The following is a 22697-nucleotide window of genomic DNA, read 5'->3' as shown; positions in this document are numbered from 1 at the left end:
GAAAAGGTTACTGTTTATGTAGATGAATGTTAGAGTTTAGATACGGTGTGTCTGGATCTCTAGATAGCGTTTTACAAGGTGCCACATAAAATGCTTTTAAATATGATTTCTATAGGTAAAAATAATAAGTTAGCAAGTTGGATAGAAGAAAGCATATGGTTGTTACAGATGGAAATCAATCAAACTGTCACGAGTAGGGGCACTTAAGTGCTGAGTCTTAGAACCTTTGCTCTTTTCGATTTACATCAGTTACATAGGTGAAGAAATATTCAATAAATTGCTCAATTTTGCAAATGATATTAAGCTCTTAGGTGTTGCCGGTTGTGAAGAGGATGCTGTTCATTTACCAAAGGATTTAGATGATTTAGTCAGTTGGAGAAATAAAAGACAAATAAGAATAATCTTGACAGTGTCACAAAAGAAAAATATCTTGTTGTAATAGTTGAGTAGTCTCTAAAGTCACGCAAGCAATGTGATATTACTAATTTAGGGCAAAAAGGAGTTTAGGTTTTAGTTTGTTTTCGAACTTCCCGCAAAGCTACACGAGGGCTATCCGCACTAGCCCTCCCTAATTTAGCAGTGTAAGACTAGAGGGAAGGCAGCTAGTTATCACTACCTACCGCCAACTCTTGGGTTACTCTTTTACCAAAGAATAGTAGAATTGGTTATCACATTATGACTCCCTCACGGCTGAAAAATTATGTTTGGTGTAACGGGGGATTCGAACCAGCGACCATCAGTTTACAAGTTGAGCATCTTATTCACCTGGTCATGCCGGGTCCTTCTTGAAAAGAAGAAAAGTTAGGGGAGATCTAATTAGGTTGCATAAGATTGTTTTGTTTTGGAATTTCACGCAAAGCTACTCGAGGGCTATCTGTGCTAGCCATCCCTAATTTAGCAGTGTAAGACTAGAGGGAAGGCAGCTAGTCATCACCACCCACCGCCAACTCTTGGACTACTCTTTTACCAACGAAAAGTGGGATTGACCGTCACATTATAACGCCCCCCACGGCTGGGAGGGCGAGCATGTTTGACGCGACCCTCGGATTACGATTCGCGCGCCTTTCGCGCTTGGCCATGCCGGGCCGTTGCATAAGATTATAAAGCAAATTGATAGTGTTCATGCATCATGTTATTCCATACTGAAAAGTGAGAATAGTAGGGCTAGAGGACACAATTATAAATTTTGACAGGGTAGGAATCATTTTCAACTAAGAGTTTTATTTTGCTAACAAAGTAAGTGGCCTTTGCAATGGATTGCTTTCAGATACTGTAGAGGCAGCGAATTTAAGGGCGTTTAAGAGAAAGCTTGACGCGTTTATAAATTGAAAGAGCTGTCTATAATATTTCTGTTTTTCTTAATTTATTTATTAATAGTTCAATTTAGAAGATGGAACAGCTTAGATGAACCCTGAGGTTCCAAAATGTTATGTAACAGTAAAAGGGTCGACAATTTTTTTCCATACAGAGACAAATGTATGATCCATGAAAAACAAAACTACAGTTTTTTAAATTTTGTGTGATACCAATTATAAGGATAAAAAAGGATTCATTCAACTTGACAATATCAGATCAAACATACAGCTTTAGAAAACTACGCAATTGAAACTAGGAATTTACGAGGAAAAGATATTACACTATTCTTCAACGTTCAACTGCAGACAAATAATAATTAGTTTGATATATGAATAAAAAACCTTTTACGTCTAATACCCAATCCCTCTTCCAATGGTAAATCTGATGAATTTTGCTCGCTAGAAACCAGATTTCAATCCTCATGGTGGGCAAGGGAGAGGTTGCTTATTGTATTTAACAACAAAGTAACTTGTTCTTCTGAAACCAAAAACCTGTTGTTGTTTCTTGGCAAGGATAAAGACAAAAAACTTGGTTGGTGTTAGTAAAAGTAGTTTTTTGGTCAGAAGTTTTCATTATCTAAAAGTTTAGTTCCTAAACTCTTATGTGTAGCTACAACTTTGTCATTGATTTTATGTATTAAACTAAAGGATACCTTCCCCAGAACCAAGCCACCAAATATCATGAATCCAGTAGTGTGTGTTCCCACAATTGCAGAGGATCGAAGGGTCTAAAAAACTTTTTAAAATTGTATTTAAGCCATGAATCCACTTTTATTCTTTTCGCTCCAACATTAGGGGTGAAGACTTCTAAATGATAATGTAATTAAGTTTATTTACGGATAACATCTAATTTATAAAAACATATTTATACAGTAATAAGTGATTTTTTGAATAATTTGACTGGGTAAGTAACTCGCGTCTATGTTGTACTTATTTGATTTAGAGAATGGATGCTTACTGACGGTTGTATCTCAAGGCAGCTGGTATGGGTATTAACACTTTTACTAATAAAGCAGAGAACATGCCTTCAAGCTTCTTAGGTCGTCTTCAGATTAACAGAGTTTGCAACTAACCGTTGCCGACCACGTCTTACGGACGAATGTGTAAGCGAGTTATACACACTGTACAATTTTTCAGTCGTTCGATTTTTAATTCGCAACGACGAGGCTTGATTCTCTGTGGAATATTAGCAGCTTTTTTTTTTTTTTTCCTGGGCGTATATATATGGAAAAGCTCCTCTTTACCCAAGCAGCCAGTTGAAGACAACGTACAGGTGTAACGGGGCTCGTCTGACTACAATTATGGCCACGTGGGTTCAAATCGCTAACTAAACATGCTCGCCCTTTCAGCCGTGGGGGCGTTATATGACGGTCAATCCCACTATTCGTTGGTAAAAGAGTTGGCATGGGTTGTGATGACTAGCTGTCTTCCCTCTAGTCTTACACTACTAAATTAGGGACGGCTAGCGCACATAACTCTCGTGTAGCTTTGCACGAAATTCAAAACCAACTGACTAGAATTAATAATAAAATTATTTTTGTGTTCATTTTCTTTCTTCGCTGTTATTATTCGATTTATGCTTCGCCTAACTTTAATTTGTATTCTTGCTAACACTATGGTATACCAAAGTGCCTCATGTACAACTAGCTCTCTGTAGATATACATATTTGAGATTTCAACACATCCTTTCGCAACCTTCTGAAATTCTTAAGGCTTTTACCTGAAAGATGTTAGAAACCAGCGGTCTCGTACGAAATACGTAATCTATGATTCTCAATAACTCCTTGTTTTGTAAGATTCTAAAGAATGGAGCTACAGAAAGAAATTTCTCAACAGAATTAAAAACTTGATACCTCGTACTAGCCGAGCAATAAGACATTCTTCTCTATTGATACGATTCTTTAACTACCATGCAGGGTTAACACTTGAGTAGAATTGCAATTGTTTTTTGTTTTTAAACCTAAAAGGGTACGTAAAGGAAATATAAAATAACTGAACAAGTTTTCTTTGTAAGCTAAAATTATCTATTGACAAATCTTTGGTTTGTCTCTGACCTCAAATAATTCACTTTATTGTTAATAAACTCTTTATGGATGATCACCTGCCCAGTTTAGAAATGGCAGTGTGCATAATTGCAAAGTTATAATAAGTCGAATATGTATGGTTTCTAGCTGTCACAGTTTCCTAGTTTTATAGTACTGTTACTACAAATACCGGAGGAAAATTATTTTATCACGACATGATTATGACTTCCATGTGTTGGTGGTGGGTATTCATCCAGAGTCAAAAGTTTTCTATGGTAAATACATTGGCGTTTGTTTTGCAAAACTTTGTTTTTATCAAAGAATAATTAACTTGAGGTAACTTGTTTATAAAGCTTAATAATATAAATTTCTGATTTAACAGATACGTATGTACGTATGACAGGTCTTAGCATTTCAATACTATGAGCGTTCACTTTTCAGTCCGTTACTAGTAGCAACCAAAAAGTAGAGCTTACCTCGAAGTGATACAAAAATATTTAAGTCTATATTAAAGACAAACATTTACTTGTGAGCTTTAAATATCCTTGAGAGAAAATGGTTCAACCGTTAAAATATAGTTTTTGGGGGATTAGATTTGAAAAATTAAACAATTCTATTCTTTGTTTGTTTTCAACATTAGATAGACTTAATCAAGAACTTTTGCATTACAGATACATTACTTCATACTGTGTTCAACCTACGTGTGCTTACACTTACATGGAGTTATGAAACAGAAAAAGTCTACAGAATAGTTTTACTGTACTTCACAAATTAAGGTACAATAATCAGATACAAGAATGTATTTTTTCTTCGTATCTCACTGTCCATGACACAGTGGTTCACAAGTAACAATTTCAACGTTTAAGACGATCTAAATTATACAAGTTAATTAAAAATGATAAAAACAAATTATTTAGATGAAGCACATAAAACTTCTTTCAATTTTTCAAGAATAAAAGTAGGCTCAAAAAAACTCTTGATGAACCAGTATGGCCTTCATGACCGTTTCTTTCCACGGCCACGGCCTCGACCTCTTCCCCTAGATTTACTCCTAGTGGTAGCTGAAGGAGTAACGTCCTTGTTAGTATTGACCTCCTCATTACCTTCCTCCTCCTCGTCCTCCTCTTCATCATCATTCTCAGCAGTTTTGTTAAGTGTTGACTCAGTACTTTCTTCATTTGCTTCATTAGGTTCTGGGGAGACATCATCCTTTTTATCTGTTTCCATAGGTGATGCATCTGATACATTTGTCGTTTGTTTCAAGGAATTGGCATCACTTCTTGCTACTGCATTTTCATCTGGATTTTCCATTTCCACGGGATTTTCAACTGCAGATATTTTCTCTTTTTGATCATCTTGAGTTTCCTGCTCTTCATCTTTCATATCAGTATCTTCAACAATTTGTTCTTCTTGGTCAACTTCTTTAGCTTTTTCTTCTTCACCATTCTCTTCTTTTTCTTCTTCTCGAGCAGCAGCTTCTTCTGCCTCCCTCTGCTTAGCTTCTTCTTTCTTCCCTTTCGCTTAGCTTCTTCTTCTTCTTCCTTAGCTTCTTCTTCTTCCCTTTGCTTAGCTTCTTCTTCTTCCCTTCGCTTAGCTTCTTCTTCTTCCCTTTGCTTAGCTTCTTCTTCTCTTCGCTTAGCTTCTTCTTCTTCCCTTCGATTAGCCTCTTCAGCTGCCTTCTTTCTTGCTTCCTTTTTTTCAATGGCAATGAGGAGTTTCTACAGACATGGAAACATTAGAAAAGATTAAGGTAAATATTTCTTAAGTTATATTTGAAACTATTCTGAAAATGGTTTGATAAATAAGAAGCTTATGTACAAAACCTTCTGTAATGCAGTTTATCAACAAATGTGAAAATTTTGAATAAAATTAACATCATTAAAAATACATATTTAAGCCTCTCAAAACCATAGAAAGTGTGGAAAGCCATATAATGCAACTTTTTACTTGTTTTTTCTCAAAGGTGAAAATAGACTAAAAACATATTCTTTGAAACTGACTAAAGAGAAGGGAACTATGTGATTTGGTACTCAATGTGACACCCAAACTGGTGAAGAAAATTAATATTTTAAATTTTAAAACTAATGTATAATAAAACCATAAACAATTATAATAAACAAGAAACAAGTTGTAAATAACTGTACATATAGGAACTTCAGAATTTACTTTCACTCCAGAAGGTTGTAAAAAAATAAAAATTAAATAATTTAGAAAGTTTTTTTTGTACAGTAAAACTATAATTCATAAAATACTTAAGTCTAAAGTAAATAAGACATTACAAATGCAAACAACTATATCACAATAATATATTTTATATTAAATAATACAACTGACTTACTAAACAAAATGATTCAAATGCCAATACCCTCTTCCAAGTAGTCATGCTTTAAATTTTTCTTTACATTGGAAACATGTTCTCCATATCAAGTTAACTACCATACATAAAATAAACTAATTAAACAATTTTAGGTCATGTTGCATTACAGTAATCACATTGTCCAAACAAACCCTTATAAATAATGAAGAAAAAATCTGATTTCAGATATGCAGGGTGTCAAAATATTTTTTAAACTAAATTTATTTAACATTCTGAAGGTAAAATGAAATTTAATGAAATTAGGAAAACACACTACTTTAAGAATGTATTTCCAATAGACATCTTGGCATACATAAATGTTACTTCCCTTGGATGTCTTCTCATGAAATTTGCATGTCACTATATCTGAATTAACTCTCACCTCAATTTGTGTTTAATGTGAGCTACATTAGTTCATGATGATATAATAATGCATCAATAGCTCTCCACTTACAGAAGAATGATACAACCTCCATTCACACTACCTCCCTCCCCCACATCTAAAATGCACTTGTGGCAATTTCATTCTTAGACGAGGCAAGAAAAGTCACACCAGAAAAAGGGAGGTTGGGTGGAAATATGTTTATAGGTAAGTATATCAGAAATACACTTTCAAATTAAGAAAATGTCATCAAAGACATTATCTCTTAACACATTAAAGTGGAAGGGCTGATGCAAATTGTTTTTGACCAGGATATACTCTTTCTCCTGAAATGAAAAGAAAAAAAAGCATGAGGGCCTGAATTCTCAATGGGATTGGAGGAATCTGATCACTAGCCACAAAAATTACACACAAGTGGTCAAGAAGCCAATACTTATAGTGTGGTTAGGGCACAATAAGACTGTATGATGTGTGCTCACCTTAACATTACTGAACACATTCTCATTGCAGGAGGAAGATGCAGTAGCTACACTGACACCTTTGCCCTACTTCTCATTGTATTGTGCTTAACCCAACCAGTAAGGATCCTCCATGGTCCATTACCCAAGAAGCTAAGAACTGGAAAGTGGCAAAAAAATCCTGGTCAAGCAAATTCTTGTTGAGGAGGCCTTTAGAACTGCCTGGATCCCCATCAGATCACCAGTTGGAAAGATCTTTTACTAGGGACAATGCACTGAGTGACCTCAAAATTCCTATTTTTAAAGCAGGCAAGCATAAACAGTTACTTTCCTAATAATACTCAGTAGAATTAGTACAATCTGGATCAGACAATTGAATAAACTTGTATACCACAAGGATACCTCAAGTGGTCTTGTGCAATATCTCATATCATAGTGGGCACTGGCAGAGGCAAGAGTATGGTGTGGAAATTTTTGTTTTCCTGGATATTTTGGGATATAAGCATATCCAGGAAAGCAATACCAGCCAGCTGGTAAGTGTCTGTTTGACAGAAAAGGAAAGAAATGAAAAGAAAACAAACCCATGCCAAAAACAATGTGTTGATTGAACTTTGGTGACCTGTAGAAGTCAGAATCCTGCAGGGAGTGAAATAGCCAGATGGTAAAGAGAAAAGGCAATGAACATGTGGAGAATCATCCACATTCCCATCTGGAGGATTTCATCTAAGGGCCAATGAAACTGGGAATAAAGAAAATGAGAAAAATGACAAATCAAATGCAAAGAAAAGAGAAATAACCTGTGAGTATCCACACATATGGAAGAATAAACAAACTGGAGGAGTTGACAGATCCATACACTAAGGAGAAAAGTCCCCAAAAGAGGGAGCCTGGAGTTGGAGCAAACAATATCATGGACCCAACAAAGACGTCTGTGATAATTAACAACGAACAGCTTGAACAAGACACAGGAGTCTATCTGGGTCTAAATGATCCCAGATATGAGAGAGAAGAGAAAGGACAGTTATTATCCTTCTGGGCAGCACAAGCCTGAAGAAAGATAGAGTGATCTAGGTGAAAGGGTGTATAAGTGAGATGGAAGGTGTGAGAGCAGTAATAGCACTGACATCCTGATGACAGTGACAAGGGAATAAGGAGGAAGAAATAAAGACTTGAAATAAGGGTAGAAAGAGCAAGAAGCCAACAGCTTTAATAGAGCATGGATGACAGTATGGAAAACTACATCAAGGACTCACACTCAGGTACAGGACTCTGTGAGAAAAGGAGCAGAAGAGGTGTTGGGAAAAACAACATGTATGGATAACACTGCTCAATAGCTGGCAATGAACCATGGTAGAACTGCCAATCAAAAAAAGGCAGAAAGGAGGTTCACATTAGGGAGGGAGAGAATGTCAGATGGATCAAAAACAAAGGACCTCCACTTACATCAATAGACATACAAAGTGGAAAGCCAATAGGAATATAACAAGAAGGCTACACAACAGAAAAGTCATGCTCAACAGGCAATGGACTGAACAAATCCCATGCATGAAGATGGAAAGATAATATACCTTGGTGAAAAAAAGAAATGCAGGGTTGATAATGAGTGAGGTGGACATTGAATATTTGAAAAAAGGATTGAATACTAAGCAAAATGGCAAGAGATCCAAAAGCTAAGCCTGCAAATGAAATGCCACTATAAGAGGACTTGAGAAGGAACATTCCACATTAAATCAAGAACCAAAGAGGAGGATAGGCATTTAAGAGAACCAAACCAGTCCAACCTGAAAGCAACAACAGCCAAAGGATGAAGAATAAGGTACCAAAATATGGGATGGCTGAAACTGATAGAGAGGACAAAGGAATCTATGATGGGTGTGCCCAACCAGGAGCAAACCCAATAAAAGACCCAAAATGGAGTAACCACTCTGTGGGTATAACACATGCCTGGACAAAAAGATAACCACTCTGTGGGTATGACACATGCCTGGACAAAAGACAGTTCACCATAAAGTACATAGCTCTAGGCACATGACAGGCAACAATAACAAAAAAAGAGAGAGAGAGAATAAGACCAGAAGAGTAGGTCCAACATCCAAAAGCACAAGGTCATGGAACAGACATCCCCTTGACAGTTGATGTGAGAAATGTCCATGGCAATATTAGAGTGGATTGTGACTGATTTATCAACCAGAAGGGGAAGGAAATTAGAACATGTCCAACAAATAGCAATAAGTTTGAGCATACTGAAGTGGAAAGAACACTTATCCTGCAGCCAAATGTCAGAAATTGCTTTGTTGTTCATAGATGCTCCTCAACAGGAGAGGGAGACATATCCAGTTTGGAGTTTGTAAGGGAATGCAAGTAGTAGTACTGGCATGGTCTAGTTATAATGACAATTCTTCAAGATAAAAAGGGAGATTCACAATAAAGAACAGTGAAATATGAGGAAGAGCCTCTTGGATGTGCAAGATCCAATGGAGGAGGCACATTTGTGCATACCTTAAAGGAATAATGGGGTTCCAGGGAAGCCAGAGTCCTAAAAAACCGTGATGCATTACCTGAGTAAGAAGCACAAATCCTGGTGAGCAGGTACTTCACAGCTCACAAGTGAAGAATAATACTCAGCTCGAGAAGACAAGAAAAAAATGAAAACAGCCAATTTTACGAAATAGTCTTCTGTAAAAGAAGGCATAAGAAAGGACCAAACTGAAGTAAACTGTATAAGAAAAGACAATATCAAAATTAAAAGGCTTTCATAATACAAAGTAATACAAAAAGAGAATGTTATCTAGATGGGAAGACAAAGTTGAAAGACAATACAATGGATGGAATACAGATAATATCTGAAGAATGGGAGAAAAAAAGTGATGTCTAAGACATCAAATGCAGACCAACTGAAAAAGACCAAAGGCAGGGTCTAGAAAAGAAGAAAAGGAATGAAGAAGAGAAAATGAAATATGTCTGTCTGCAGAAATTGCAACCAACTGCTTGTGAAGAGGAAGAAATGAGTACCTACAGGACATGACATGACAGAATAATCATTTACAAAAACAGAGAAAAAGAAAGACCTGGAACCTGGAAAGGGAAGTGTAGGGGTAAACTGATCTGAAGAAGAAAGAGGAGTCAAAGGGTAAGGCTGAGAAAAAGAATAACTTGGGAAGATAAAGACTAAAGTTGTGCAACTTCAATCCAGGTTTCCAGCATAAAATGAACACTACCACTGGGTGAAGAAAAGAAGGCGGGGTCCAAAAAGGATGAAGGAATAAAGTGAAGAGAAACACAATCTGATCCAACAACAGGTGGAATTAAACAAGGAGAGACAGAGCAGAAGCAGTGGAATAGGATAAGCTGGCAAATAAAAAAAGAAATCCCATTTGGAGCACAATAAGGTACCACAGACAAAAGGTGGAAAGAGGAGAGGGTTGTGAAAAGAAAAAAAAAAGAAAAAAATGGAGAACCAAATAGCAAAATAGAAAGTAAAGGACCCAATCTCCAAATATGTCAAATAGAAAACAAAGACAGGGAATAATGTCTGCAAATCAGAATAAAAGAATCACACATATGCAAGTGGGAAAGACATTTGGGTGTGAATGAGAACTTGTTAGAGAAAGGAATCAGCATAAACCCTAATAACAAGCAAGAAGAAAAGAATGTAATCCCTAAGAAATGGATTCATGGAGTAATGAATAGGCAATATGAAATTATACAGGCAGAAGTTAAGGAACATACTTGAAAATGAAATCCAGAAAAAAACTGGAAAATTAAGGTCATTCCTTAAATGGTAAGGCACTACCAAAAGAAATTCAAGTTTAACTCATAGTTCAATAGGTTATCCCAATTGAGGAGAAAAAGACAACTGAAGATATAGGAGCAGTAGGCCTAGTAAGCATGTAGTCATCCATAAAATGTTGAACAAAGACTGCAATGTCCCAAACAGTCAACAAGACTCCAGAAGTCCTGATATAAAGAGGGCCTGTATGTGGAACATTATCACACAGTACCAAATACATGCCACCATCATTTGAGAATTCAACATAATAATCAATGCTTTTATTTTAAAAACCATTGTAAAATGAAAAACGTTTCATTAACAAACACAAATCTCATTAATTTGAAATTAGATGAGAAATTTAAACAAGTATTTTAAAATGTAATGCCAAGAAAGAGAAAAAGATTCAAGTGCAAATTCATAGGGGGGAGAGATACTGTGTACAGAGGTTGTGTGTCCTATTATTTTCAGACTGATATCATGATGGATTAGCACAGTTCAAATTACACATGAATTCAAGTGGTAGTCATCTCAAGGCTAGTTCTATCCAAATCTTATAGGCAGACACATGAAAGAAACAGTTCTGTGTGAAAAAGTGAGTTATCTCTGAACTTGTGTTTTACTTACACAAGCAATAAGACATACCCTAATTTTAAGAATGTTAAGTAATTATGACTAAAGCACGAGTTCCCTTATTTCATGATTCTCAAATAATTTGTTACAATTTCATATTATGTCATAAATGTCAAGTGACTTCTTTACTTATGAAGTTCAGTGATACATTATTTCTAACTGCCCTTTTGTTTTAATCCATGTGCTTAATTGAGGTTATTATGAATCATCTTTTACATTTATGCATTAGTAAAAAACATACAATAATGACTTTCTACCTACTTTAATTCAATATTGAAAATGGGAACCACCATAGGAAAACAGTTTAATATTTTGCTTTTTTTTTCAATGTTAAGAACCTGGACAATAGCAATCTTAAAAGTATCACTGTTATGTGCAAAATGATTAAAACAGTGAAAAGAAAATGGAGTCAAAATATAATTAAATTCAAAGCTTACCTCGTGTCTTTCATGATGCATTTTACTCTTGCAGTGACTAACTTTGGCAATATTTTCATCCTTGTAAAATTTATGACAAACTTTACAGAAATATCCATTTATCTCTACGACATATGTCTGACCTGAAAGTTACAATACAACACTGCCATTGTAATAGGTATTCTAAACTTAAATGTTAAGTTGGATTACTATGTTACTAGCAATGAAAGAGATCACATTTAAATACATGCAAAACATATATATTTAAAAATGTGTAATGTTCTGTGTTCTAGTAATTTATACCGTATACACAAGTTTCTTAGCCACATTAAATGACCAAGCATATTTTTATGTGTATGATAAAAAGCATGAAACTGAACATCATTTTGTGTTTTTAAATCCAAGTATGTAAAGTACAATTAATTCTTAAACAATAGCTTCAAGTAGAATGTTTATTCTTATACACTAGTGACAATTTTCTAATGATATTGCACAATTTAATTTCTAAAATTTATAATCTAAAGTTAAATTCTGCTTTAGAGATGACTGTCCAAAACTGAAACATTTATCATTTCTGATAAGACAAATTTGTAGAACTTTCCTACTTGGATTTTCCCATGTTCCAAATAACAAAAAGTTTTTACGCACGTGCATACTCTTCTAGCTCATTAATAACTTATGGTCCAAGTTTACTAGAATATATACTAGGACAGTTGTCTTAATCCTATGGAGTCAGGACCTTTTTTTTAATACAAATTTCACAAGGTTTTACTTGGTTAATACTTAAAATGTGGTTGAGCAATTTTATGATCAACATAAGCCAAAGATATTAAAATTTACATTATAGTTCCAAGATTTATAACATCTGAATTTTAATTTCTCTATTTCAAAGAACTCTTAAAGAAAAATTCTTAAGCTTTAGTTATTTTGTCATGTGATGCAAATGTTCAGAAAGTTTGAACTTTTTATCTTTGTAACTTGAATGCTTCTACGTGTACAATACACTTCTATGTATAAAAAAACTAGGTTGATTACTCTTTTTACATATTCTCCTATCAAACTCCTTAGGGCACATTAGGATAAATGAGAAATAAATTTCTTGGAACTACTAAAAGAGCCACATCCACTTTCTGTACAAATAGTCTCATCTCTCAGGCAATTACACTTATTTCAGCTAGATTTTTGTAACCAATAGAAAAGCATATTAAAAAGTACAATTTCTCAAAGTTATTTTGAAATTGGCATGAACAATTCCATTAGGACTAGTCAAACCATTCGTAGCACTGTTTCACTATTGTCTTAACTAGCACTCTAGCAATGTTTTTCACCTGAAACATGTAAGTAATACAGACAATGAATTGTATTTAGGTTTTAATTAATTATGTGTTATTTATTTTTAAATATATATTTAAAAATACTAATATTTTTAAAATATAAACAATCTTCTCCTGGTTCAAAAGGGTTAAGCAGGTGTACCATTTTGCCAACAGCTCACATTTCTTAACCCATAATGCTGTAACATTGATCAAGGATGCCCATGTGGACATGTCATCACAATAAAAACATAAAGCACAAGATCAGGAAAGAGCATAAAACATTAAAAATATGTGTGGAAACGTAATAGCACGCAGTTAAGAATATAACCAAAGGAAGTTGTTTCAAGATTATCTGATAGAAATTAAAAATACACATTTTAATTTTATGTATTTCGCTGCACTTTGTGTTGATGATAATAGCCAGATATGGGAGAGAAAACAGAAAATAAAATATGGTAAAACCTGTCTAAGCTGAAAACTGCATAGTGCTGAAACCTGTCCAAGTCAGAAATATAAATATTTTGTAGCATTATCTTTAGATTTCTCTTATAAAATGTCTTCTATATGGCGGAAGCTGCGTAACGCGGATGAAAAACCTCATCTATGAACAAGTAGGATTAGAACTTGGGTAAGGCAGAAGAATTGTTTTTGATTAAGTTTTTATTTAATTAACAATTTCTTTAAATATTAATAAATTCTTGTTTAATTAATAATTTGTTTAAATATTGATAAATTATCAGACATTTTGTTACAGTAAATATATTGATTCATCACATTCAGTTCTTTTTCCTGCTGTCATTATTTTTGTAGTTAAATTAGATTCATGATTTGTAGAAATATATTTGTCTTTTAAGTGCAAAATTCTACTCTTTAAATAATTCTCATGAAAAATAAATTCCTATCTTCCCTAATTTTAAAATTTAGGGAAAATTTACTTAATACCCTCATTTAAAAAAAAAAAGCTACTAAATACCTTAATTTCTTTTTAAAGTTATTAAATATGCATGTAATTTTTAAATGAATTTAGGATTAGGGTTAGGGTCAAAGTTTGGGTTAGAGGTTAGATTTGGGTTAAGGTTAAGGTTGGGGTGTTTAATATTCAGTTGGATAAAGGTATTTGATAAAGCTTTGGATAAATTATAGTGGATAGTCAAATGAATTTTATTTCATTAAAGGATTGCATTGGAATAAATATAACTCATAAATTTAGTTTTAAATAAAACACAGAACTTAAGCATGTATTTATAAAAATGAAGTATTTAGTAGTTTTTTTTAAATAAATTAGGGTATTTAGTAGAATTTAATAAAAAAAAATGAGGGTATTAAGTTCCTTGCCCCTAAAATTTATAATTCTAATTTTAATAATAGGCTGCCAGTAAAAGTAGGAAAAAAGAAAATAATAATGAAACGAAGCAGTAGTAGTTTTATTTTTCAGACCCATGGAGAAGAAATTGAAAATCTTAAATCTCAAGAAAAAGTTTTATACCATTAAAATGGTCTGCAAGGAAAAAAGAGCAATTGAGAAGTCACTGTTCATTTCAGATGTGAAAAGAGATTTACAACATGATTAAGGAAAAGGATTAAATAATGGAAAAATATTTAATGAGCAACAAAACTGATTTGGTCAAAAGAAAAGGGTACTAAGTACCATTAGCTAAATTGCATCATGTTTGAATGGTTTTCTGCAGCAAGAACAAAGGACTTCCCTATACCTGATCCAATTCTGCAAGAAAAAGCAAAGGAGCTGCAGAGATCCTTCATTTAGATGGCTTCTCTGTATCAAATGGGTAGTTGGAAAGTTGTAGGAGAAGACGTGGAATTACATTTAATGTTTCCTGTGGGGAAGCAAATGATGTTGACAAAAATGCAGTGAAAAACTGGCACGAAAAGTTAAAAGAATTATTCGTCATTACAACCCAAAGGATATTGCAAATGCAGATAAAACATCTCTATTTTTCACAGCTCTACCCAATAAAACATTGCAGATTAAAGGAGAAAAATGTTCAGGAGGTCGCTATTTAAAAGAATGATTGACTGTAGTTTTGGTCTCATTTGCTGATGGAAAACCAGAGAAACCATGGGTAATAGATAAAAGTGAAAATCCTCATTGCTTCAAAAATTAAAGAAATAATCAACTTCCTGTGGAATGGAAAGCTAATAATAAAGCATGGATGACAAGTGCCATACTCAAGGAATTTTTGAACAAATTAAACAAAAGAATGAAAAAAGAAAATAGGAATATTCTACTTTTCCTAGATAATGCAACTTGTCACCCATACGTTCAACTTTTAAATGTTCGTTTAGTCTTTCTACCTCCATGTACAACATCAGTACTACAGCCACTAGATATGGAATTATACAATGTATAAAATTGAAATACAGAAAATTGATGCTTCAGCATATTATTGCAAACTTGGATGACTGTAAGAGAGCATCTGAAATGACCATGAAAATTGATGTGTTAAATGCAACTGCATTTCTAAGTAATTCAATCAAATGCATAATAAAGTGCTTTCGAAACTGTGGATTTATTCTTGATAATGGCAGAGTTTGTGGAGAAGTTGTTTGTTATGACGACTCCAGTGAAATCCAAATTTTGATTGAGAAGATCAATACAGATGATTCTGTGAATGCTGAAAGTTCTGTAAACATTGACAAACATGTTTTAACAAAAACTGATGAAATTGATATAACAGAATTGCAAGATGGTAACAGTGTGAGAGATTCAGCAGATGAACAAAATGGAAAAGATAGTGAGGAAATAGAAATTCCTACTTCATTGCAAGTGTTAAGTTATAATAACGCTATCAAATTGTATGCAAAAATGAAGGGGGAAAATAAACTTCATGAAAAGCCTGAAGAATTGGTGTTCTCTTTTATTTGCAATGAGGAAAACAATTTAACTGTCTGTTGTACTACACCATATTTTTGGCAAGAAATAGCCTTAAGTGCTACAACTGATCAAGCAAATAACAATACAAATGTCATTTACATATAAACTATGAGGGAAACTACAAGCCAATTTCAGACTCACCATTGGTACAGTATAGTGTAAAATGAGCTCTTTCTAATGACTATATATACTTGGGTCAAATAGCTACATGTAACACTGTAGATCTCAAGACAAAGTAAAGAAGGTAAGTGTAGCACCTGGCAAGGGTTGAAAATTTTGTTTTCCAAAATTTAAATCTGCAGACATTGCATATGTGTCAATAGTTCAAATATACATAGATTAACATCTAGATATTCATGTACATTGTCATCTTATGTGGGTAAGACTGAAATGCTTCTAAACTTTAAACTTTTCAGAGTGCACGGATATTGTGACATGAAAACTGCAGTTTAAGTATTTTTTTAGCTTTTCCTTTCAAACAAATGAATTAAAATGTAACATAAAAATTCAAATTATAAGGTACATTACAATGTTAATTTCATTGACATATACTAAAATAAATTGGTTTAATTAGATTTTGAATGTAATGCAATACCATATGCAAAAAGGACATTGAAAATTACACAAGTAGTCACAGGATTAAAACAAGGAAATCCAATTCCTAACACCTGCATAACATATTTCTATAAGATAAAGTAAAATTTTAAAGCATATCATACCAACTGGTTCAACTTCTTTTTCTTCAGTTTTTTCCTGGAAAAAAAATTGTTGATGATAATAAGTAAAATGAAATTTGCTATCCATTCAAAGACATTTTAAAATACCTCAACAATTAGCTCCATCATGCCCTTTCTAATAGCTTTATTATTTTGTTGTAACATTTTTATTTTAAATTTTAACTTCTATTACTTTTTATTACACACATAATAGAACTAAAGTAAGTTTCTAAAAAAATACATGCATGGTGTTTGATTAATGTATCAGGAATTGTTTATTCATATAAAGTTTTGTATGCATTACTATAGACAGCTAATGCAAGTCTTACTATATTTCATTCCAACAATAGAACTAGTGGGTGAAATTGGAACTTCACAAGAGCTTTCATAAATGCATGTTGTGTCAGAAATATAAATCCTATTATTTTTATATATTTAGTTGGTTTTTTTGCATTATTACCTTTATTATCATGGAAAATTACATTAGGAAATGGTATTTATACAGTGTGTTAACAATATTTACATCTGTTCCACATCTGAGCTTCTTACTTTTCATATTTTAGTACATTTTAAAATCTCAAACACTTTCCATTATCCATAAAATGATTTTTTTCTCTATTTTTTTTTCTTTTAATAATCATATACTCTTCTTATGGATTCTAGTGATATACAAGACCAAAATAATATTTCTCGATAAACCTAAACAGTAAACAATTTTTTTATTTTTATACAGGATCTCACGTTTTATACATGCATAAACATGTTAAATTTGTTTCATAAAAGTATTTTTATTTCAAGCTTACATTTCATTAAAGCTATTCTTTTGTTCATTTGTGTTTGTTTTTTTTATAGCAAAGCCACACTGGGCTATCTGCTGAGTCCACTGAGGACAATTGAACCCCTGATTTTAGCATTGTAAATCCAAAGACTTATCACCATACCAGCAGGGGACTACTTTTGTTCATTGTACCAGAAAAACTACGAGATTGGTAGCTTGAACTGTGTGCATTTAAAATAAACTATCCTGCCTGTTGGGTGTCATTTTAGTTCAATAAGGCACAGTTGCATTTGAACATTACTGTAGATATGATAGTACTTGAATTTCATTTCTTTAAACTTTCAAACAAGTTTTTTCAACACATCTTTGTACGTTGTTTCATTACACAGACAAAACTTTAACTGCTATTATTAGTGAATGTATGAAACAGATTAATGTAGAGATAATTTGAATAACATTGCCTGACCCTAGTTACATCCTGTTACAAGACAATACCAAAGGATACAGACAGCATTATATTACAAATAAAATCACATTACAACACATAAAAGATTACTCCTTCTCACATTCCTCTCATTATAGGCAAGATTTTTTATTGGAATTTGAAAATTCAGCTCAAGCATACTGATGCCCCAAATGTGAAAATGTCACAACTTACCTTATATTATTGAGACAAATGTGTTTTGTTTCACAACCAACATATGGGTTTTATTGTTGTCACCTGTACAAGTTTTAAACCCTTTGCAAAATATCAGAATAAGCCTTAAACATATCAGTTTTAATCATAAAGCAACAACAGAAGTGTAGATCTTACTACATAATGAAGATACTATGAAGGAAGAAAGAAAAATACAAAATTCTTACCCAGTACTAGTAGTACATATAACTCACACAACATTGTGATTTTAAATACTGAATCATTTTTATGACACAATACATGCATACAGGAAGGGTGAAATGAGTATTAAAAGAACTCAACAAGTAGTTGCTACACTTATTGAAATTCAACTTACTTCTTCATTCTCAGGATTTTCTTCACCTTTCTCTACTTCTGCATTTTCATCTTTTGCTTCACTTGCCTACATGAACACAAAAGTTATAGCTTGTTTTTTGATTTAAAATATCTTTATAACACAATATATGTATACATTTTCTATTATCACTAGTTCTTCTCTATTCAGTGTAATAGTAATAAACTATAATTGTTTCACACCATACAAAAAATAGGAAACTTTTCCTCTCACCAGAGAATGTTTTCAGTTCCAAATATTTAAAGGCAGCAAATAAATCATATATCAAACTACTACTCCAAATTCTACATCAGTTTTACTAAAGTAAATTTTTCACATTAAGTATAGTATTATTTTTACTGTTAGATTCATGTAACAACACTAGAGGCAATAGAATACTGCATGATGAGTTCCTTTATACCAGAATCATGTGAAAGAAGTGCTCTTTCCAACAAATCTGTTATCCTGTATAATCACTTTGAAGTAGAACTAACACACTGCAAAAATACATTTAATTTAGCACTTGGAATTTCTTAAGTAATCTCCCTTTCCTAAATCTTTTAGATTTTCATAGTAGCAAGTTCAAAAGAGTTCTACATTAACATTCAAAACAACGAATACTGAGGCTCATTAGCCATTCCTGTAGGTAAATACAGATTTAAAAAAAGCTTAAAATAAACTAATCTCATATAAATTTTGTGTACTTGTTATAACTAGTGGTGTATATCTCATCAAATATACCTAATACCTAAATGATGCCACAATACAATACACATCTAGATACAGAAGTTTTACCAATAGTTTGTTACAAAGCTTAACAGACTTATCTGAAAGTTATTATCTACCTTACTAACACTGTTCTATTCAAGTACTTTACACTTTTATAATTTATAAATTTAATTATAATTTATAATTTATACATTTTCAAATTCTCAGGTTTGATCAACTAAATTGCAAATAGAAAGAGATGGAAAATATAAAATCTAACACTTAATATTAAAAATATTTCATAATGCTCTTTTAATCCTAACAAATAAAAATTCTAAATGTTATAATACACACACACATATTACAAGCTTTTAAAATTGTGACCTTTTGTTCTTCTTTCTCTTCTGTATTTTCTTTACTTTTGTCTTTTTCAAGTTCTTGCTGTTTTTCATTCTCCTTTTCCTTTTCTTCTTCAAAAAATCTTGAAGCATCAATGCTTATAAAAACATCATCATCTGAACCAAACAGTTCTTTCTTGATGGCATACTGCACTAATCTCTGAAATTTGCCAGATAAATACAAATTAGTTCAAAAGAAAACCTATACAATTAAAGATTTTTCAACATTCCTCTTCATACAAAATTTTCTATATCATATTATTTAATTGAGGAAACATTATAAATCAACTACACAACTGAGATATCATAAAATATCAACTACTTTCACACTGGAAAAAGAAAATGTCAAAATGAATCTTTTTAATCTAATAATTACTGACAAAGATCCAATGAACTCCAGTCTTTCAAAATACTTGTTTATAAATACTTATAGATCAATGTGGTTGTAGCCTCAAAACTTTGTTCCCAGAACCATGGAACCATAACATAAAAATAACAAAACTTCTGGCAAGATTACAAATAATTCATTTGCTACTATTTGGATTTCTTATGTTTTTTTACATTGAAAATAAGTGACTTTACCTAATATTTATGGTCAAATCTTTATAGTGTCATAACAAACAAATTCTTAAAATTACTCAACACTTTGCAATATGTGGACCTTACCAATAGTGAATAGTACATAAAACAAAACAGTAGTTTAAGAGTAAAATATACTGATTAAAAATCTTTACCTTCTTATGTTCTTCAGTTTTCTCATGCTTTTTATAATCCACAGGATCATTGAATGTTTTAAAACAAAGCCCACATCTAGGGAACTTTTTATCACGTGCTTTCTGCAAGTACAAAATATGTAAAGATTATACTTTGAAGGCACAATATAATTTACAATGTAAACTAGTTATTAAAGTTAATTTTAATTATAAAAAACACAAACAGCTTGTAAATGGAAACAAAAATTAACATTTGTTTACAAACAATGATTAAAAAAAATCAGTTGGAAAATAAATTTTTGTTTATATCAACACTTACAAATAAAAATGAACAGTAAATTCAATGAATGTTTTTACATAATGGTTTTTCAAGCAATTTTAAGATTTTCCAAATAAGATAATGTGAAGCCACTGAAAGAAGTTTTAAGTCAGTAAAATAAATCTGTCCTAGGCGAGAGGAAAAAAACAGGAGCTGTAACTTTCTTTAAGCAGATCAGTAAATACTGGTCATATTATTAAGCTGGTAAACATTTAAAAAGTTTAGAACCCCATTAATTAGTCTAAATATTTCAGCAAGGAAGAAAAGAGTAACTGAAAAACTATGTGCTCTTGAGTTTAGATAAATTTAAATTTTACTGTATTGAAAAGCTGAGATCATGATGAAATAGATCATGTCAACTCACTAATTAGTCAATTTGTTTACTTTCAAGTCAAATACTTTCTGGAAGCCCTCTGAAGATCATGAAATGTGCACATAATTATTCAATATTCTTGGTATTCAAGTTAATATTCTATAATGAATTAACTCTCTCAACATAAGCTCAGTCCCATGGACTGACATCATGACAAGTTTATGATTATAGTTTTTATGCTATAACTTTTTAGTAAGATTATATTCACAAACGTTTGCAGATTATCAGTAAATATTACAAGGCTTTCACATGCAAAATATCAGATTTCTTTATTAAGCCATCACATTTTATAAGTAATGTTTTCTTTAGAAATGATGACTATCCAATATGCAAATTAATTTTGATTTTAAGATTAGGTACTTTGTATATTTATACATAATAACATTGTCAAATTTCACACGTGAAACCTATTTAACTTTCAGATATGTATCAAAAGTTTTTTAAGAAAAAACGTAACATTCTACCTGTTATTTCCACTATCAACTCTCTGAACAGTCTGGTTCATTTGAAACTAGTAACCACCAAAAAAAACTAGAAAAACATAAATTACACTTTTTTGTTCTAGAATAACTACACATAAACATGAATGTTTAATCTAAATAGCTTAAATCACATAACATTATAAATTTATATGCATTTATTAATTTTACTATATTAACCTTTCAAAGCCATGCCCGGCTAACAGAACAGAAGTTGTAATGACATGGTGCACATATACTTGTGTTACTGTATCCAAGAATGTAAAACTGGCCTTTAAAAAATAATGTGTCTTGGCTGTGTTCTAGTGGATAAGTATTTTGTAAAATACAATCATATTTCAGTTATTTCTGCACATACAATGACTATCTACAAACAAGTTCTTAAATTTCAGGTATTTTTCTTAAAACATAGAACAGTAAACAAAAGAAGTATAGCAAACAATTATCTTTTCCACTTATGAACTTTGTACTCAATTTCCTACTTGCCACAGGTTGCTAAGTTTTATCAAATTTCACATATGAAGGATGTGAAACAAGTTATTTTTATAGGTTTTATACATACATTTCTAAGTAACCAAAAATCATAAATTAATATATCAATACCACAGAATACTACTGTAACTTATCAAGTTTAGTATTTGGATCTATAAAAAACACGAAATTTAGAACTTACTAGTCTTACCACATCAAACCTAGCATGAAAAGAACAAATTTACCACCTTTCTGAAAACTTCAAAAAAGCTAAGAAAGCCACATGAGGGACATTCTGAGCTTTTGATTAGTTATTCATGTTACAGACAGAAATAGGTGTTCATTAGCAAGCTTTTCCAAAAATGGAAAGAGGTGGGCAGAACTGCAGTTTGATTCAGAAAAGTAACAGTATCTCAGCAAATAGTAAATATAGGATGTTCTTATTTTAAGATTTATTTTTAATATTTACTTTTAAACTAAGAAATGAAGTAATGGATCATATTAAAATTTGAGTTATAGCCTACAATTTGATACAAAACTTACTGACATACATTTATAAAGTAATAACTTACTAAAATTATGAATGTGAGTTAACAAACAAGACAGCATACTTTCACCCATCAACCACATCAAGATTAATTCCACAGAAAAAATTCATATCTCAGTTAAATAAAACAGGTTTCAACATAATAGAATTTACATTATGTTAGGTTTGATAGTTTAAAGAAAAGAACCCATACTGTAAGACAATGACTGGTCAATACATAATGACAGTGTTTAGCGAAAACATTTACTGTGCTGTGCAAAATATCACTAGTAATTTTGTCACATTTTCCTTCCTTGTGATACAGATAACAAAAAGCACTGGAATAGCAAATTATTAGAAACTACAGTATTTGCTTACACAGTATCAATATATATGAAACTGGAATAAGTTTAGTGATAATGGAAAAGCTCAGTTATAGTGCAATGTACAGTGTGATTTATTCTAAGTAATGCTGTATTTGTGGCACACATTTCCACAATATGGTTTATTACTCCAAAGCTACTGAAAATGTCTTATGGAATTTTTAAAATCTTGTGCAAGTTTTCCAAATTACATGTTTAAATTATGAACAAATCTATATTAT

The 22697-nt window shown here is 32.1% G+C and overlaps 1 protein-coding gene across 4 annotated transcripts in view; it reads right to left on the bottom strand.

The window, feature by feature from the left end:
- Positions 1 to 4116: 4116 nt before the first annotated feature.
- LOC143230749 (uncharacterized) overlaps positions 4117 to 22697 on the bottom strand; it is a 39827-nt gene continuing 21246 nt past the window's right edge. For all 4 annotated transcript variants that reach the window (XM_076464850.1, XM_076464849.1, XM_076464851.1 and 1 more), the window contains 6 exons: positions 19947 to 20048; positions 19199 to 19372; positions 18110 to 18175; positions 16322 to 16355; positions 11415 to 11536; positions 4117 to 5097 (listed from right to left, as the gene is read on the bottom strand). In XM_076464850.1, the coding sequence (XP_076320965.1) occupies positions 4759 to 5097; positions 11415 to 11536; positions 16322 to 16355; positions 18110 to 18175; positions 19199 to 19372; positions 19947 to 20048 (837 nt within the window). In that variant the 3' untranslated portion in view covers positions 4117 to 4758. The remainder of the gene's footprint in view (positions 5098 to 11414; positions 11537 to 16321; positions 16356 to 18109; positions 18176 to 19198; positions 19373 to 19946; positions 20049 to 22697) is intronic.

This window comes from Tachypleus tridentatus, chromosome 10, assembly GCF_004210375.1.
Source record: "Tachypleus tridentatus isolate NWPU-2018 chromosome 10, ASM421037v1, whole genome shotgun sequence".
In the NCBI taxonomy this organism is placed as follows: Eukaryota; Metazoa; Arthropoda; class Merostomata; order Xiphosura; family Limulidae; genus Tachypleus; species Tachypleus tridentatus.
Note: the sequence above shows the minus strand (reverse complement) of the source record. Positions and strands in the feature narration are given on the sequence as shown.